This window comes from Prionailurus viverrinus, chromosome A2 (genome assembly GCF_022837055.1).
Source record: "Prionailurus viverrinus isolate Anna chromosome A2, UM_Priviv_1.0, whole genome shotgun sequence".
In the NCBI taxonomy this organism is placed as follows: Eukaryota; Metazoa; Chordata; class Mammalia; order Carnivora; family Felidae; genus Prionailurus; species Prionailurus viverrinus.
In genome coordinates this window covers 13,495,167-13,514,280 of record NC_062562.1, presented here as the reverse complement: position 1 = coordinate 13,514,280, position 19,114 = coordinate 13,495,167, and the positions used below count along the sequence as shown (strand labels likewise).

The 19,114-nt window shown below is 45.7% G+C and overlaps 1 protein-coding gene across 10 annotated transcripts in view; it reads left to right on the top strand.

The window, feature by feature from the left end:
• Positions 1-19,114, top strand: part of SUGP2 (SURP and G-patch domain containing 2) — a 32,456-nt gene that overhangs the window by 4,328 nt on the left and 9,014 nt on the right. For 9 of the 10 annotated variants that reach the window (XR_007148882.1, XM_047843488.1, XM_047843495.1 and 6 more), the window contains 4 exons: positions 1,144-2,748; positions 6,019-6,139; positions 11,480-11,967; positions 13,006-13,117. Coding sequence is in view for 9 of the 10 variants with exons in the window: in XM_047843488.1 (XP_047699444.1) it covers positions 1,144-2,748; positions 6,019-6,139; positions 11,480-11,967; positions 13,006-13,117 (2,326 nt within the window). In the remaining variant the exon portion in view is untranslated. The remainder of the gene's footprint in view (positions 1-1,143; positions 2,749-6,018; positions 6,140-11,479; positions 11,968-13,005; positions 13,118-19,114) is intronic. The other variant, XM_047843505.1, reaches the window with a different exon arrangement.

Below are 19,114 nucleotides of genomic sequence, written 5' to 3'. Positions count from 1 at the left end.
AGCTACTCTGCAAAGTCTCCCTGAGGTCTGCTATTCTCGTATGCCCATAGTTCACTTCTTTTAATTATTTAAATTTTTTAAATTTTATTTTAGAGAGAAAATGAGCGGGGGAGAGAGAGAGGAGAGATTTCAGCAGCCTCCACACTCAGTGTGGAGCCCATCCTAGGATCATGACCTGAGCCAAAATCAAGAGTTAGCTACTTGAATAAGCAAATGCAAATCTAGATTCCTATTTTTCTCATTTCTACACACACTGTTCAGTTTTCATTATGGCCTCTCTTGCTGTGGCTTGTTTAGCTTCTGTGTCCCCTCTTAGTTCCTTTGTTATTTCAGAAGATTGGTTGGCCCAGTGGACCTTTCCACGGGGAGCCTATCTGCCACCTTTGGGTCAAGTGCTCCGCTGTGGTCGGCTATGGGGTGTGAAGTGTCAGCCGTGGCTTCTGCCTCAGTGGCACTGTGGTCCAACACTCCTTAGACGCAGGGAGGGCAAATAGCCTCCTGCAAACCTGTCTTCTGTGTGGTAGAAGTAGAAACATACAAGCGCTCCAGTTTTAGTAAAGAAGCCCAGATTATTTGGGGACCAGACACCCTTCCGTTAGTTTATTTTTTTTTTTAATTTATTATTATTTTTTTAATGTTTATTTCTGAGACAGAGAGAGACAGAGCATGAGGTGGGGAGGGGCAGAGAGAGAGGGAGACAGAATCTGAAGCAGGCTCCAGGCTCTGAGCTGTCAGCACAGAGCCCGACGCGGGGCTCGAACTCACAGACTGTGAGATGGTGACCTGAGCCGAAGTCGGACGCTCAACCGACTGAGCCACCCAGGCACCCCTCCCTTCCGTTAGTTTAAAAGAAGATCCCTACAGAGCCCGGACAGGAAGCCCAAATAAGTGAGGGGCACTTTTGCCCAGCCTCTGTGGACTGTCATCAGGGCATGTGTGTGCCCAGTGGTTGTAGGTCTTCTTCTGTTTTTATAAGTAGTAAACCCAGATTTCTAAATAAAGCCACACTTATTTTAAATGTTGGAAATAAATACTGCGCTCTGGCAGATAAAGTCCCCTTGCTGGCTGATGGTCTGTGGACTGTCCGTTTGCAGCCTCTGGTCTAAATTACCTTTGTGTTCTTCTTTGGATCGTTTATTTCAGATCTTCTAAGGACAGTCCCACGAGCCAGAGCAGATATGTATGATGACATTCCTAGTGACAGCAGATACACTCTGGCTGGATCTGTAGCCCACCCTCGAGACACTGGGAGAGAAAGCCTGAGAGGTGATGTATTTCCAGGACCTTCTTTCAGATCAAGCAACCCTTCTGTAAGTGAAGACAGCTTCTTTCGCAAAGAATGTGGCCGGGATCTGGAATTTTCCCACTCTGATTCCCGAGACCAAGTTTTTGGCCACCGGAAATTGGGACATTTCCGTTCTCAGGACTGGAAATTTGCACTCCGTGGCTCTTGGGAACAAGACTTTGGCCACCCTGTTTCTCAAGAATCCCCCTGGTCGCAGGAGTATAGTTTTGGTCCTTCTGCACTACTGGGGGAATTCGGTTCCTCCAGGCTGATTGAGAAAGAGTGTCTGGAGAAAGAAAGTCGGGATTACGACGTGGACCGTCCAGGGGAGACAGACTCTGTGCTGAGGGGCAGTGGCCAAGTCCAGGGCAGAGGCCGGGGTCTAAACATCGTTGACCAGGAGGGGGCCCTTTTAGGAAAGGGGGAGACTCAGGGCCTCCTCCCATCTAAAGGGGGAGTTGGAAAGCTTGTCACACTAAGAAGTGTGAGTACGAAAAAAGTACCCACTGTAAACCGTATTACTCCCAAAACTCAGGGCACCAACCAAATCCAGAAAACCACCTCAAGTCCTGATGTGACCCTGGGGACGAACCCAGGGACAGAAGATATCCAGTTTCCTACTCAGATCCCTTTGGGGCTCAGTCTGAAGGATATTCGGCTCCCCAGAAGAAAGATGAGCTTTGACCTCATAGATAAGTCTGATGTTTTTTCGAGATTTGGGATAGAAATAATCAAATGGGCAGGATTCCACACCATAAAAGATGATGTTAAATTTTCCCAGCTTTTCCAGACTCTCTTTGAACTCGAAACCGAAACCTGTGCTAAAATGCTCGCTTCATTCAAATGCTCCTTAAAACCAGAGCACAGAGATTTTTGCTTTTTTACTATCAAATTTTTAAAGCACTCTGCTTTGAAAACACCCAGAGTTGATAACGAGTTTTTAAATATGCTTTTAGACAAAGGTGCTGTGAAGACCAAAAATTGCTTTTTTGAAATCATAAAGCCCTTTGACAAGTATATAATGAGGCTTCAAGACCGGCTTCTGAAGAGTGTCACACCCCTCCTCATGGCCTGCAATGCCTATGAGCTGAGTGTCAAAATGAAGACCCTCAGCAATCCCCTGGACTTGGCTGTTGCCCTGGAGACCACCAATTCTCTCTGCCGGAAATCTCTAGCCCTCTTGGGACAGACTTTCTCCTTGGCCTCTTCTTTCCGGCAAGAGAAAATCTTAGAAGCTGTCGGCCTCCAAGATCTAGCTCCCTCTCCTGCCGCGTTTCCAAATTTTGAGGACTCTACTCTGTTTGGAAGAGAGTACATCGATCACCTGAAGGCCTGGCTGGTCAGCAGTGGGTGTCCCCTCCAGGTCAAGAAAGCCGAACCCGAGCCAACCCAAGATGAGGAGAAAACGGTTCCTCCTACCAAACCCGAAGTCCAGGCCACGTCTCCAAGTGGGCTGAGTGATGGTAAGGAAAGCAGCGAAAGTTCCTATTTCTTGTGATTAGTTTGTTTGTCATGTTTTCTTGTAATGTCTCTTATTTTCTTTGAGATTTTTACACAGAATTTTTTAGCCAACTGGAAACATCAGAATTTTAGTAGAAAACTCCGATTGGCCAGTGTACATGTCTGCTTCATTCTGTAAGCATATATTAGGAATCTTCTGTCTACCACAGAAGTCCTTAGATGTTTCTGGGTCACAGACTCCTGATCAAAAGCTGTGGCCCTGGTCAGGAAAAATGCACATGTATTTGTACACAATTTTGCCTCTGCCTTCTGGCGGGGCGGGGGGGGAGGGTTTGTGCCATTCTGCAGCCAAGGTTAAGAAGCCCTTGTTGTTACAGCATCCCCATCTTTCCCACCCTAAGGTATTACTAGAGAGGAAAGTAAACACTGGGCTCTGGGAAAGTAAACACTGGGCTCTGTCTCTGGGGAGTCCCCAGGCTCTTAAGGGACAGAAATGATAAAACCCAGCTTCTCCTGTGCCAGGATTAAGGGGGATGGAAGAGATCCCAGCCAAGGGGAGTTGGGGAGGCCGTGTTTGAGCTGTGTCAAGGGACTGGCAGAGATTAGCCAGGTCTGCCCAGGTAGTAGAAGCACCTGTCTACCCTGAGAGACTCAGTTTTCTAGAATGGCTAAAGATGATAGATCACTTAGGTACATCTGGTAACCTGCAGTTAACAAATCAGCTTTGAGGAGGTTCCAGAAAGGCCAACAAAGAGGTAATATAAACACTGGCTATTTGGTATCCCTTCTCTCTCCTGCTTAGCGCCCAGGATGAATGCTGTCATAGTCCAGACCTGACCCAGAAATCATGAGCATTATGTGGTGGCTTTGTGACCGGCGAGGAAGCACTTTCCCCCCTTTACCTCCGGAGGAGGAAGTCCTTTTCCCCCCAAGACAGTTTTCACCTTCCACTGCCCCAGCCATGTGGGAAAGCCTTATTTGTCCCTGAATCTCTTTACTCCCCTATACACTTATGGAACCCTGACTACATCAGGCACAGAGTAGGTCCCACTATGGATGGGCAGCCACACCTACCTCTTGGAGAGGGAGCCTTCCAGAAGTGGGCTCAGGGCCGAAGCAGGACGCCTCCTTCCCACACCCCACAAAGTGGGGGAGTGGAAAGTCAGTGTAATGTCAGTACTGAAGAACTTTGTATGAAAAAGTCTCCCGTAACTTAAAGTTGTCCACCACCCTTCCCTGGTTTTGCTGCTTCACAGGTTTGCCCGCAGCTGCTGTCTTGGTGTACTGAAAACACTACAGTCTGTTCTTTTACAGGACTATCAAAGGTCTTTTTCTGTGTTTCTACAGCAATTGCTGCATCATGATACTGACCTAACGTAAATTACCTCACCCTTCCCTCGATGTGGGACTCATGCTGCCTTTTACTAGAGGCCTCTGAGGCTAAGCAGAGGCGGGTTCCCTAGTAATTGACATCTGCAAGCCTGGGCTGTCTGGACAGCAGGTAGATGGCACCAGAGCCCATGTCTTGTGGGGCACTGCTCTGCTGCTGCTTCCATTACTGTTAGAAATGCTGAGATGACATCTTCGGTTGAATGCTTTGATGACTCTTCCTGTTGTTTTTTAAGTTCTCTGTAGAATTTGGTCTCAAGAGGAGGATTATGGGGCCAAAGCTGGGGCCCTTCCTTGTGGTTACCTTCTCAAGAGGTGGTTGTAGTGATCCAAAAGTTGTATTGTTTTTGAAACCTTCTGACTTTGAACTCACTCCTCTGTAAAGTCATGTAAAACTAAAAGTTCTATAAAATGAGAGCCAATAATCAAAGGGGAAATACTTGCAACAGCACGACGATTGAAGAATCAATTTATCCGGTATAAAAAGCTTACACTGATATTTAAAATAAGCTCAAAGCTGTATCTTGGACATAGGCAAGGAGAGGACAATGCAGTTAGTTACTCGACACAACAAACGGGCAAACCTCTCCAGTTCAGGAGTGGTTTTTGCAGATTCTTTTTTTGGTTTTAAATATTTACCTTAGTGCAGAAGCAGGGGAGGGGCAGAGAGAAAGGGTGACAGGATTGAAGCAGGTTCTGGGCTGACAGCACAGTGCCTGATGTGGGGCTCAAACTTGCAAACCGCAAGATCGTGACCTGAGCCAAAGTCGGATGCTTAACTGACTGAGCCACCCAGGTACCTCCTGGAGTGGTTTTTATCAAATGACCGAACAGACCATTCTGTGATATTAAAATTAGCAAATATCAGAAAACTAAATAAACAGTCTTATTAATTGAGGGCACAGATGCTCTTCTGTGTTGCTGGTGGCCTTGTAAATTAAAATTCATATTGAAGGAAGTTTATACTTTAGGAAATGCTTTTCTTTTCATATATTCGAATATTTTCTATGAACATCTACCTTAGGGCCACTCACTTTTTTGATTAGGGAATTTTGTTTTGCAAATTTATATATATGTTTTCTGATTATAAAGCATGCATATTTAAATTTTTTTTTTTTAATGTTTATTCATTTTTGAGAGACAGACAGAGCATGAGCTGGGGAGGGGCAGAGAGAGAGAGACATGGAATCTGAAACAGGCTCCAGGCTCTGAGCTGTCAGCACAGAGCCCAATGAGGGGCTCAAACTCACGGATCAGGAGATCATGACCTGAGCTGAAGTTGGACCGACTGAGCCACCCAGGCACCCCTACATATTTATTTTTTATAGCTACAGCACAAAGAAAATGAAGTCCCTGGTAAATCTACCGTTCATAGATAACATCTATTAACATTCTGGAATATTTCCTTCTAATCTTTTTTACTACATGTCTGTATTTATATATCTTTTCTTACCTCTTTTATATTGGGAATCATAACCTAAATATTTTTTTATGTGTTTTATACCTAGACATGTTTTATATCTTTTATATTTTTTCCTGAATGTGAACATTCTAGTTAAGCGATACATGAAAAACAGAATTGAGTTGCTGCAGATCATTTCCTTCTATAGAATATATGCATACATTGCTCTGTATAGTCATCGTGAGCTTGTGACTTTCTTTCCTAGTGTTTATGCTATTCTGTCTTTTGGGAAGATATTTTACATATTGGTTTTTAAAATACTGTGCTGCTTTCCTCTTTTCAACGCTGGTTTCTCGGGAATGAGGATTTTGGTCACTGGTGCCTGCTTAAGTTCCATCCTAAGCCTCTGGCTCTGTCCTGGTTGTCTCAGGCCCCACGCGGTCCAATGCGTTTCTCAGAAAAGCCCTTTTGTGTGTTCCAGCGGTTCCTCAGCGAGCAGATCACAAGGTGGTGGACACTATCGACCAGCTGGTCACACGTATTGTCGGAGGCAGCCTGTCTCCCAAAGAGAGAACTCTTCTCAAGGAGGACCCTGCTTACTGGTAGGTCTTTAAATTTTGGCCCTCCACATCCCTCCCATAGAACACATGGCAAACTTGGTGTCGTGATGGTATCCAATGCAGAGGGTGAGTGAGATATCTGTTTTGAGCATTGGTATTTGCCAGTGGGAAGAGCATGAGGGGGGGTGAGGTTCACCTGCATTCAAGCCCTGGCCCTCCTGCAGGCATGCCATGTGGCCTTCTCTCATCCAGGCATGGAACCTCTCAACCCTCTGTGCTGACTTAAGGATGAGGTGAGAGGTACATGCACAGAGCACATGAAGTTAAGGAATGTGTCACAGCAGTTGTTTGTGACTTGTTGCTGCTACTCTTTGTTAAACTCTTTCCTTTTGCCTTATTCACTCTTCACATGAATAGAACAACTTTTTAAAATTAAAGTTTTGACCATAAATATAGTACTTTTTAGTGGAAATCAGGAACAACAGATAGTAGGGGGAAGCCACCTGTGTGCCCACCAACATCTACTGACATTTTTGCATGTTTGCCTCCAGTCTTCCTGCTCACTGTGGGCTGTTTGGGTTTCTGTTTAATGTAGCTGTGGTTTTACTATGATCTGTCCTGTTCTTATTTTTATTTGTATGTATGTATTTATATGTATTTTTCCTGCTCATTTTAGAGAACACAGGAAAATGCTCATATTCTTTATTCTTCATAAGCGTTTTCAGAGAGCTGCATTTACACTCCATAGAGAAGGTGGCCAGAGTTTAGCCATTCCTCTCTTACTGGATTTTCAGAATGATTTTGATTATATACTGTCTGAAACTGCTTCAGTGAATCACTTAACGTCTCATATTTTCTTATGTGTTTAGGATTATCTCTAGATTTGATTGCTGCAAGTGAAAATATTTTAAAAGTGGCATATGCCCTTTGTAAAAATAGAGAAAAATAAAAAGGTAAAGATACCATCACTCACCTCCACCGTTTCTCCCTCTTAGTATGTCCTGCGTTTCAAATGTAACATCACTGTCCCTGTTAATCGGTGGTTGCACTCCTTCCGTCGTATGCAGGTACCATAGCATACTTGACCAATGCCCATTGGTGGGTTCTTGGATACTTTCTAGTTTTTCCCCACTGTAAATACTTTTATGATGAACAACATTTTGCTTGTATTTCTGTCTACATGTCTGGCAGTTTATTAGGGGAATATCTGGGCATGAAATTGCTGGGCTAAAGACAAAGTTAACTTTAAACTTTTTTTTTTTTTTTTTTTTTTTTACATTTATTTACTTTTGAGACAGAGAGAGACAGAGCATGAACAGGGGAGGGTCAGAGAGAGGGAGACACAGAATCCGAAACAGGCTCCAGGCTCCGAGCTGTCAGCACAGAGCCCGACGCAGGGCTCGAACTCACGGACCGCGAGATCATGACCTGAGCCGAAGTCGGCCGCTTAACCGACTGAGCCACCCAGGCGCCCCAAAGTTAACTTTAGAGGCTTTGATCTCTGTCACTGTTTGATCTCTGTCACTGTTTCTCAGCTGCAGCATGATTGACTTCTGACTCTGGATAAGCCTCTGTGGTGGGGACTGTCCTGTGCTTTGCAGATTATTTAGTGGCATCCTTGGCCTCCCCCAGATGCTGGATGCCAGTAGAATCCTCCCTCCTAAATGCTACCCACCTGGGGCAGGAGTTGTCCCTGGTGGAGACCGTCGATCTTTATCATCAGGTTATTTTTTGTGGGTTATCTGTCCCAGTTGACACTCGCTATCCTCTGTAAGCATGCTGTGCCCTCAACTGTGTTTTGACTTCGAGATAATTTCATAGTGTGATGTTTTACCTCATATTCCTTTGTTAATTAACAAAGATTACACATTTCCTCATAGTACATCTAGTTGTAGTTTCTTTTTTTCAGTGTCTATTCAGGCCTTGTCTGATCAGCATTGTACCTATACTGGACTTAGTATTTTTTTTTTAATTTTTTTTTTTTGATAACGTTTATTTATTTTTGAGAGACAGAGAGAGTGTGAGGGGGGGAGGGGCAGAAAGAGAGGGAGACACAGAATCCAAAGCAGGCTCTAGGCTCTGAGCTGTCACCGGGGAGCCCGATGCAGGGCTTGTACCCATGAACTGTGAGATCATGACCTGAGCCAAAGTCAGACGCTCAACCGACTGAGCCACCCAAGCGCCCTGCCTTTTTTTTTTTTTTTTTTAAGTTTATTTATTTTGAGTGAGAGAGAGACCAACCAGTAGGGAGGGGCGGGGGGGTGCTGCAGAGGATCAGAAGTGTGCTCTATGCTGACAGCAGAGAGCCCGATGTAGGGCTCAAACTCATGAACCATGAGATCATGACCTGAACCGAAGTCAGATGCCCAACCTACTGAGCCACCCAGGCACCCAGGACTTAGTATTCTTGCTATTGTAATTACTAAAGATGCTTGAAAGGCATAAATTTCCATGTAACAGTACCAGAGGTTTGGTCTTAAGCAGCATGAAGGGGAACGGTTGGATCTTATTTGGTTTTATTTTTACAGAATTCTTGCACTCATTTGGATTATTTTCATGTTTAGAATGAGGTGAGCATATAACTTAAAAGTTAAAAAAACCAGCAACCTAACTGTTCTATCGTTATTTATTGAAAACTTCATTTTCAAACACTTTTGCTTTCTCTGTACTTGGTACTCTTCTCAGCGCTTTATAGATTTAAGCACTAACTGGTTGAATCCTCGTAAACCTCATGAGGCGGGTCTGATGCCATCCTTCTTCTACAGACCAGAAACTTGAGGCCTAGGGAGTCCTTTTACCTCAAGAGTACAAAGCTAGTAAGACAGAGTTGAGATTCTCATCCAGGCTCTTGTTCTCAATCAGTGTGCATGCTGAAGGAAGGAAGCTAGAGAGGCTCGGATTGGTAGGGGAAAGCAGAGGCCAAACCCTCTGGGTAAGGTATTATCCAGACTTGGAAGTCCCAGGCACAGTTTCCAGGTGCTGCTTCGCTGCAACAGTTAGGAATCTTGATGCCCGAACTACGCAGCTTAGAGTTGTGTGAATAAATAATATTTGGAAATACAAGAGGAATTGATCGCTCTGTATCGTGTCAGGAGACTTGAATATAATTCTCTGAGATGGGTAGATGTCATCTAAATAAGGGAATAGTTACAACACAGTGAGCGGGTATAAGCAGGTAAAGATGATGTGCTAATGTTTGTTGAGCAGTAATGAATGCCAAGCAGTGTTTAAAGGGTTTTCCTTACAAGTAAAAGTGTATAACTCAAGCCTCACAACAACGTGATGATGTAGTTTATTATTGCCATCTGTCCATCCCATCTTACAGATAGAGGAACTGAGGCACAGAAAAATTCAGTAAATCTCGTGGCTAATAAGTGGCTATGCTGGGATTTGAACCCAGCAGGCTGGCTTGGGAATGTTCTGTGTGTGTGTGTGTGTGTGTGTGTGTGTGTGTGTGTGTGTGTGTGTATTTATTTATTTATTTATTTATTTATTTAATGTTTATTTTTGAGAGAGAGACCGAGACAGAGAACGAGCAGGGGAGGGGCAGAGAGAGAGGGGGAGACAGAATCCAAAGCAGGCTCCAGGCTCTGAGCTGTCAGCACAGAGCCCAATGTAGGGCTCGAACCCGTGAACCATGAGAGCATGACCTGATCCAAAGTCGGATGCTTAACCAACTGAGCCACCCAGGCAACTCTTGTTCTATGCTTTTAACATTATGGTCCACTGGAACTTGGGGAAGTTAATTTGTGACTGACATCCTCAGACTGAACTTGGCATCAGAGCTGTCCAGGGGAAAGGGACCTGCATCCTGGGGTTCTGGATGACCTGGGTGCTGACTCTGCTTTTTGCCCCGGGTGAAGGGTACCCTTGCTGGGGCTGCATTTGATAAGAGAACCAGACCATCTGTGTTGGTCAGTGTTCTTTTATGTAGGAATCCTTGTTTCTTAGGGTGCCATCTGGCAGGATGCTGCTGTTGGCCCAGCAGAGTGTCTCAGGCAGCATGCAGCCTGTTTCCTCACATCCAGCCAGACTTTAACTGTGCAGATAGCAGCAGCAGGAGTGTTCCATGGAGCTGCCCGCCAGGGACACTCCATGTCCCGTGGTGCTGCTGGCACCCTGCTTCATGCAGGCAGCTGGCATCCATTCGATTTCTGTCCTTGGTGATCAGGAACCTCACCTAGTAAGTGGCCTCTTAATGTCTAACAGTCTGAAGGCCACCTGAAATATTGCCATACCCACCAAATAATATTCATTCTTCTTTAACACAGACTGAAATTGAACATTCACAAAAACCTGTTATATATAAGGTCACAGAGAAAATCTCAGCACATCCCAAGAAAGGAAAATCACGTGGGTCACATTACCCAACGCATAAAAGTCAAAACTAGCAACAACCAAAATAAAACCTGCTTCTAAATAACTTTTGAGTGAAGGGGAATCAGAACTGATATTGGAAACTCTTTAGAGGGAAGCAGCCATGGGAGGTCTATACACCGAATGCAGCTGCAACCACATGTAGAGAAAAATGCAAACTGGGACGCATCTGTCAGAAATAAGAGTAAACGTAAGCATTCACCACATGAAGCTAGAAGGAAATGGCAAAAAAAAAAAAAAAAAAAAAAACCGACCCTAGAAGGGAAGGGTTAATAGAGATGAAAGAAGGGGCCAGTGAAATGGGAAACAAAGTGAAGAATGTGTAAGTTTCCCTCCATGCCTCTTTTCTATCCATTCCCCAGAGCTAATTAAGTTTGCTTTAAATTCTTTGAACCTATGTGAGAAAAGTAAATACACGTGGATGTATGTACACAAAGCAAGTTCATGGGGTCCTTACCAATGTTGGTGTTCCTCTGTAGCTTGCTGTCTTCTTTGGCCCTATGGTGGATGTCTTTCTGTGTCAGTACTCGTGACTCAGCCTCCTCCCCTTTCCTGTACTGCTCTTGTTACAGCTCTGGCACACGATTTCACAACCATGGCACTCTGGCCTCAGTGATGCTGTTGAAGGGTTACTGAGCACCCAGCCGCCCTGGGCCCTTTGAAGGGTGTCACCTCCCAAAAATGGGTTCTACAATTGACAGAATGGCAGTGTCTCTGTGGCTCCAGAGTGACTGGTTTGTGTTACAAGGCCACCAGGGGTTGTGAGTTCCTTCGTGGCAGGTGATGGTGGGACCCAAAGAGGAATCGAGTGCTGGATCAGAGCTCCCTGTTGCCCTACAGTTACTCTGGGCAGGATGGGGGACCTGGGCCGTCCATGGAGCAGAGCTTCTCACGCAGCAGGGAGGCTGCCACTTAGAAAGGATGTGCAGAAATGTGGTTGTAGCAATGATTTGGTATCGGGTGGTGTTTTAACCAATATCCTTCGGTGCCTGTTTTGTTATACAGGTTTTTGTCTGATGATAGTAGTCTGGAGTATAAATATTACAAACTGAAGCTGGCAGAAATGCAGAGGATGAGCCATACCTTACCAGGAGCAGATCAAAAGCCCACAGCAGCAGAGTGTGCGGTCCGGGCCATGCTGTATGCTCGGGCAATCCGGAGCCTCAAGAAGAAGCTCCTCCCCAGCCGGCGGCGGGGGCTGCTCCGCACTCAAGGGCTCCGGGGCTGGAAGGTGAGGAGAGCAACCACTGGGACCCAGACCCTCCTGTCCTCGGGTGCCAGACTGAAACACCATGCCCGGCAGGCTCCAGGTTCGTTGCAGGGAAAGCTGTCCCAGCCAGATGGAAATGCTGCTGCCAAGGACTGCCCACCAGACCCAGCCGGACCCTCTCCTGGGGACCCCAGCCCAGAAGCCTCGGGCCCATCCCCCAAGCTAACAGGAGTGGAAGTCCCTGAAGCCCCTCAAACTTCCTCTCCCTGCCCATCTGCTGACGGTGAGTACTCATTCCTGTCCCCCTCTTCTGGGCCCCGGCCCTGATTCACCAGTCTTCAGGGTTGGGGGGGTACGACCTGGATGGTCTGAGCAGCAGGCAGAAGCAGTAGGAACCTGGCCAGGACAGGTGCACGTGGAGGCACTTTCTTTTTTCTAGTTTCCTAGAGGGGCTCGCCCTCGAGTCCCGTAGCAGTATTCCTCCTGTCCTGAGGGTGGACCTGACTCAGCGAGCTACCTGGTGACTGTGCCTCCCTGCAAGGTCCTACTGCTGGCTACCGGGTTGTGCCGTGTGCCCGTGCTTGGGGCTTTAAGCTCCTTGATCCATTTCTCACTCCATTCTTGCCCTTCTTTACATTCCATTGGGCTGCCCTTGTCTCTCATTCTGCTGCCTCTTTTTCCCCTAGGATCTCTGCTATCCTCAGGGTTAGCTGACCTGCACTTTCTGGTTTCTCCTGGCTATTATCTTTTCTCTCTGCAGTAGGCCTGCCCCTCCCTGACCAGTATTTGTCACTTAGCACTAGGTGGGAATGAGAGGGGAAAAAAAATGTCCACAAGTGCTACATTCTCTAGCTACTGCCATATAACGAAACATTCCAAACTGTGGCTTCAAACTGGGGGTATCCAGTGTTGCTCTGAGTCTGCTGAACTCAGTTGGGCCTATATTTGTGTCTATGGGCAGCAACTGGTTGGGGCCATCGGCTGGGGTAGCAGGGTTATGGGGGCCACATGCCTGTCACCCCCTAGCAGCTAGCCTGGGTTTGTTCACCTGACAGTTGGGGTTGGGCCTCCAGAAGAGGCAGTAGGGGGGCTCGAGACCTCCGAAGCCCAGGTTCCACCCTTATGTCACATTCTGTTGGTCAGCAGGAGTCCCAGGGCCAGTCCCAATTTGTGGAGAGAGCTGCAGAGTCCTGTGGCAAAGGGCAAGGATGCAGTGAGGGGACACAAGGGCTGTCTCTGTAATTAGTCTCCACAGTCCCCCAAAGTTGCAATTGGAAGCAGCAGCCTAGAACTGACACACGACAGTTGCTTTGTTTTATAGTTGACGTCAAGACAATGGAGACTGCAGAGAAACTGGCCAGATTTGTTGCTCAGGTGGGACCAGAGATCGAACAATTCAGCATAGAAAACAGCACCGACAACCCTGACTTATGGTATGTAGCCATCATGCCCTTTTGACTGAGTGTGTTTATCCCACAAGTGTCCTGAGAACCCACTGGGTGGCCTGGCAGACACACTTCTGCCCCAAGAGGCACCCCAGGATAAGTTCTGGCTTCACTTTTGGTGAGCTCAGGGCTGTAAGAGGGAAGCATCTGCTTAGTGGTATTGGGCGGTGCTGCCCTCTTCTGGGACATCAGGAAAAACCTGCCCTGGAGGGAAGTTTAAGCTGTATTTGAAGGTCAGTTGGGCTTTGACCAGGGGCGGGGGAGAGAGCACCCACACAGAGAGGCTAATAGATTCCCCAGAACCTTTGCAGAGGTGGAGTAGTGTGGAGTAGTGGGAGGAAGAGGGCAGGGTACTGTCCCTGGTCACATCAGTGCTGTGGGCGGATGGTGAGAATTTGCTGCTCCTACAGTGATGGATGGGTCCTATTCCAGTTGTGGGCAGCAAGCACTTCCGTGTAGTGGTGGCCTGGTATCTTTTTGCCAGGAAGGGGTGCCGTTACCCTCGCCATTCCTCAGATGGGGTGGCCCACTCAATACCACACAGCCTGCAGGTGACAGAACCAGAAACCTGCTCTTTCTTGAGGGGTGCAGGCTCCCCTCCAGAGGGAGGCTACCTGGGAGCCATGTGTTCCTGGTACTGAGCCGTAACCCTGCTGGGCTCCACTCATCGCAGGCACCGTTGCCATGCTGTGTGAATTGTATCCAGTAGTTGCCTGGGAACTCTGGACCCTTGCCCTACTCCTTCCATGCTGGAGAGTCATGCTTTAGTCTAATTAAGACTACAGTTGAGGGGCGCCTGGGTGGCTGAGTCAGTTAAGCCTCCGACTTCACCTAGGTCATGATCTCACAGTTTGTGAGTTCGAGCCCTGCATCTGGACTTTGCACTGTCAGTGCAGAGCCTGCTTGGGATTCTCGCTCTCCCTTCTCTCTCTGCCTCTTCTCTCAAAATACATAAATAAATAAAACTTAAAAAAATAAAAGACTGTCGTTGAAAACTTCCCATTTCCTAGAGCATTTCTGGGACCCAGTTGTGACCGAGCATGCTTGATGGGAACCTTGAGTAAGTTCTGCACTGGCATGCCTCCTGTTTTCCTGTGAGACCCACACCAGCCCCTTGGAGCACTGACGGTTTCATGGGTGCTCAGCCTGATCCTGTCTTTTATAGTCCTGGTGACCCTGGGGCCTGCTGGGCCTTAACGGTTCTCGTATTTGGGCTACCTGCTACACACACGACCTCGCTCAGGCAGTTCCGGCTGAAGGGGACAGCCCAGGAGCATTTCATTGGCTGTTTTCCCCAGCGAGAACTCCATCATCCTGGGCACCTGGCACTGCCATGGTTTTGGTTCATTGTCACCCTCTCTGACAGACTTTTCTCAGCAGTGTTCCCTAGAAGGCTCTGTCCCCACCTTGCCCATACAGAGAGCCCCTCATTGTACAGTAACATTAGGTGGAATGATTTACCCTGTCCCCCAGTGCTCACTGAGTAGTTTGAGAATGATGGCACCCAATAGCACCCCTATTTAGGAAAGACCTTCCGAGGTGACTTTTTGTTTCTTTTCCTTTAGAAAAATGATACTTCTGATGTGCTCAGTAGTTGTTTGAGTTCATTCATTTTGTGGGTGTGGTCATGTCAACAATGACATATAGTCAGGTTTATTTCTACAGAGGTTCAGTTTTGAGACTATTTTTCCTATCCTTTTTAATTTAATGTAAGAAATAAGTATGGTATTTGCATGGTTCTAAAGTAAAAATTAACAAAAGATAAGCTCAGAGAAACCTCATCCCCTCAACCTATCAGTAGGAAACTGTTTTCGTTCATTTCTAGTGTGTGTGCCTTTCCCCCTTTGTTCTTACACCACAAATGACCTTCTGTATGTAGTAGACACTTTTGCACCTTGTTTTTTTCCTTTCACAACCTATCCAGAAGTCCCCTTCTGCCTGTCCCACCTGTACCCTCCTTCTCTTGTCCTCTGTGTCATTCTCCACATGCAGCCACACCAGGGTCACTCCGTAGCTGCAGGCATTCACACTGCTCTTATGGCCCCTTTAATGGCCTCATGCACAATGGCTTTGTGTTTGTGGAGAAAATCTTCCGTTATCTCTCAGAAGGGGGATTATTGGGTCCAAGATCATTGCAAACGTAATTCAGTAAATAATGCGGCTTCTCCTCCCCAAGGGCCACTCCCCACGCAGTGTCAGGAGTACCAGTCCCCACCTCTTACCTTTTGACATACCTTAGAGCCAATAGGATTCATGAGAAATTTCTAATTTCCACAGTGAAATTTTAGTTTTCATTTTTCTTATGAGTGAAATTGAACATTTTTTCTTTTGGTAATTTTTTAAAAAATTATTTGTTTTTTAATTTACATCCAGGTTACTTAGCATATAGTGCAACAATGATTTCAGGAGCGTATTTCAGTGATTCATTCCCTATGTATAACACCCCCTACTCCTCCAAATAAGTGTCTTTCTTAATGCTTCTTACCCATTTAGGCCATCCCCACTCCCACAACCCTTTCAGCAACCCTCTGTTTGTTCTCTACATTTAAGAGTCTCTTATGTTTTGTCCCCTTCCCTGTTTTTATATTATTTTTGCTTTTCTTCCCTTATGTTCACCTGTTTTGTATCTTAAATTCCTCATATGAGTGAAGTCATATGATATTTGTCTTTCTCTGACTAATTTTGCTTAGCAAATACCCTCTAGTTCTATCCACATAGGTGCAAGTGGCAAGATTTCACTCTTTTTGATTGCCAAGTAATACTCCATTGTATATATATACCACATCTTTGTCCGTTCATCTGACGACAGACATTTGGGCTCTTTCCATACTGTGGCTGTTGTCGATAGCACTGCTATAAACGTTGGGGTGCGTGTGCCCCTTCAAAACAGCACACCTGTATCCCTTGGATAAATACCTAGTGCAATTGCTGGGCCATAGGGTAGTTCTATTCTTAATTTTTTGAGGAATCTCCATACTGTTTTCCGGAGTGGCTGCACCAGTTCCCACCAGCAATGCAAAAGAGATCTTCTTTCTCTGCATCCTTGCCAACAGCCTGAGTTGTTAATTTTAGCCATGGTGTGAGGTGGTATCTCATGGTGGTTTTGATTTGTATTTCTCTGATGAGTGATACTGAGCATCTTTTCATGTGTCTGTTACCCATCTGGGTGTCATCTTTGGACAAGTGTCTCTTCATGTCTTTTGCCCATTTCTTCACTGGATTATTTGTTTTTTGGGTGTTGAGTTTGATAAGTTCTTTATAGATTTTGGATACTCACCCTTTTTCTGGTATGTCATTTGCAAATATCTTCTCCCATTCCATTGGTTGCCTTTTAGTTTTGCTGATTGTTTACTTCGCTGTGCAGAAGCTTTTTATATTGATGAGGTCCCAATAGTTATTTTTGCTTTTGTTTCCCTTGCCTCCAGAGACGTGTTGAGTAAGAAGTTGCTGCGGCCAAGGTCAAAGAGGTTTTTGCCTGCTTTCTCCTCTAGGGTTTTGATGGCTTCCTGTCTTACGTTTAGGTTTTTCATCCATTTTGAGTTTATTTTTGTGTATGGTGTAAGAAAGTGGTCCAGGTTCATTCTTCTGCATGTCGCTGTCCAGTTTTCCCAGCACCACTTGCTGAAGAGACTGTCTGTATTCCATTGGCTATTCTTTCCTGCTTTGTCAAAGATTAGTTGACCATACGTTTGTGGGTCCATTTCTGGGTTCTCTATTCTGTTCCATTGATCTGGATATCTGTTTTTGTGCCATGAACATCTTTTCATAAACTTCAGTGTCTTTTGTGTATCCTTCTGTAACCTATTCATTTGTCCCTTAAAAAAAAAAAAAAAGATTGTCTTTTAAAAAACAGCTTTGTTGTTGTAAATAGTTTGCCTTTTTTAGAATTTTGTGTCAATGCACCTTGTTCTTGCTTTTTGTCTGGCTCCTTACTCAGCACGATTACTTGGATTCAGCGGTGTTTGTTGCATGTATCCCCAGTTCACGCCTCTTTGTTGCTGAGTGTATACCATTGTGTGGCTGGACCAGTTATCTACCCATTCACCTGTTGATGGCATTGAGACGTTTCCAGTCTGGGATGATTACAAATAAAGCCGCTGTGAGAATTTGCATATAGGCCTTTATTTCTCTTCAGTAAATACCAAGGAGAGCAAAGGCTGGCTCCATGGTAGGTCCATGGTTAACTTTTGAAGAAACTGCCAAGCTGCCTTTCTAAGTGGTTGCAACCATTTTGCATTTTTAGCAGCCTGGATGAGAGTTCTAATTCCTCCCCGTCCTCATCAGCACTTGTTAGCGTCAGTGTCCATGTTAGTGTCCCAGTGCGGGGAGGTGGTGTCACTCTCTGGTTCTCATTTCTCCAAGGACTAGTGATGCTGAGTGTTTCAAGTATGCCTATGTGCTTTCTATATGTAAGTGTCCCGTTTGGATCTGTGGTCCAGCTTTGATTGGACCACATTTATTTACTTATTAATCAAGTTGGAGGCTTCGTTGTATGTTCTTTGTATGCGTCCTTTATCAGGTGTATGATTTGCAGATACTTCCTCATCTGTGACTTGTTTTCTCATCCTAGCAGTCTTTTGTGGGGCACAAGTTCTTAGAGATTGTGTTTTTGAGGCACCTGACTGCCTCAGTAGGAAGGGCGTGCAATTCTTGATCTCAGGGTTGTGTGTTCAAGGCCCACATCGGGTGTAGAGATTACTTAAAAATAAAATCTTTTCTAAAATATTTATGTAAGTGATCTCTATACCCGACGTGGGGCTCAAACTCACAACCCTGAGATCACGAGTCCCATGCCCTATTGGCTATTGAGTTGGCCAGGTGCCTCTTCTTTCTCAGTTTTTAGGAGCTCTTACCTATGAAATAGTTGCACGTTTTCTTCTTAGTTTGATGTTTATCTTTCCTTTTGCTTATGCTTTGTTCTGCAGTGCAGAAGTGTTTCATATAATCAAATTTCTCAATTCTTTTTAATTGCACCTGGATACTGAGTCATAGAAGTTCTCTCCCCATACACGGGTTATAAAGACATTTATATCTTTTTCTCTAGCACTTGTATGGCTTCAGTTTTACATTTAGATCCCCTATCTGTGTGGGGTTATTCCAGAGCAGAGGGTGCTACATGGATCCAATTAAATATTTTTCTGGAAAGCTCCCCAGTTGTCCTGACACCATTTGTTGAGAAGATCATCTTTTTTGCCCTGGTTTGAGAGACCACCTTCATCAGATGCCTTGTTTCTGGCCTTTCTCTTGGTGTTTCTGTCCATGTGTCCAAGGACTAGTACCACACCGTTTTAACTATAGAGGCTTCATACACCTTATAATACCTGGTAGGGCTGGAACCCTTCATTGATTTGTTCAAAGTTCTCCCAGATACCTTTACGTAGTTATTTTTAACTATGAAGTCTAGAATCACGTTCAAATCCAGAAAAAAATGACGCTTTTATCAGAATAGGATTATGCATTAATATATTAGGGAAGAATCAACATAGTCATGAGGTTGAGTTGTCCCAGCCAAGAACAAGGGCTTCTTTCCTTGGGTCCAAGTATATTTTGTATCTTCGGGCATGTTTTCAGTTTTCTCACACTAGCCACAGCCCCAGGTCACGGTGGCCGCAGGACTCTGAGGTGCAGAGAGGCGTTATCGCCACCACATTCACTTAGCTTCACTGTAAAACAAGGGGTAGAAGTGACACCCCTTCCTCCGTCTCCTACCTGGCAGTGTGAGAGGAACCAGGCAGTCACGGTGAACACACAGAGGCCCAGGGTGGATGGTGACAGACTAGAAAGGGATGAGGCGAGGGCCAGGTTGGATCTCTGGCTCCAGCATTGGCGCTTTTTCCAGCACAGGCCCTGGTCATTCCCTCAAACCTTTTCCTCCACCCTCTTCCCCTGAAAAGCAATCAGGCCTCCTACATTCTAGCTCCTTTGTTAAATTACTAATATTCCTCAGACTTCTCTGTCTCATTGTGAAGCTGCACCATCAACTGT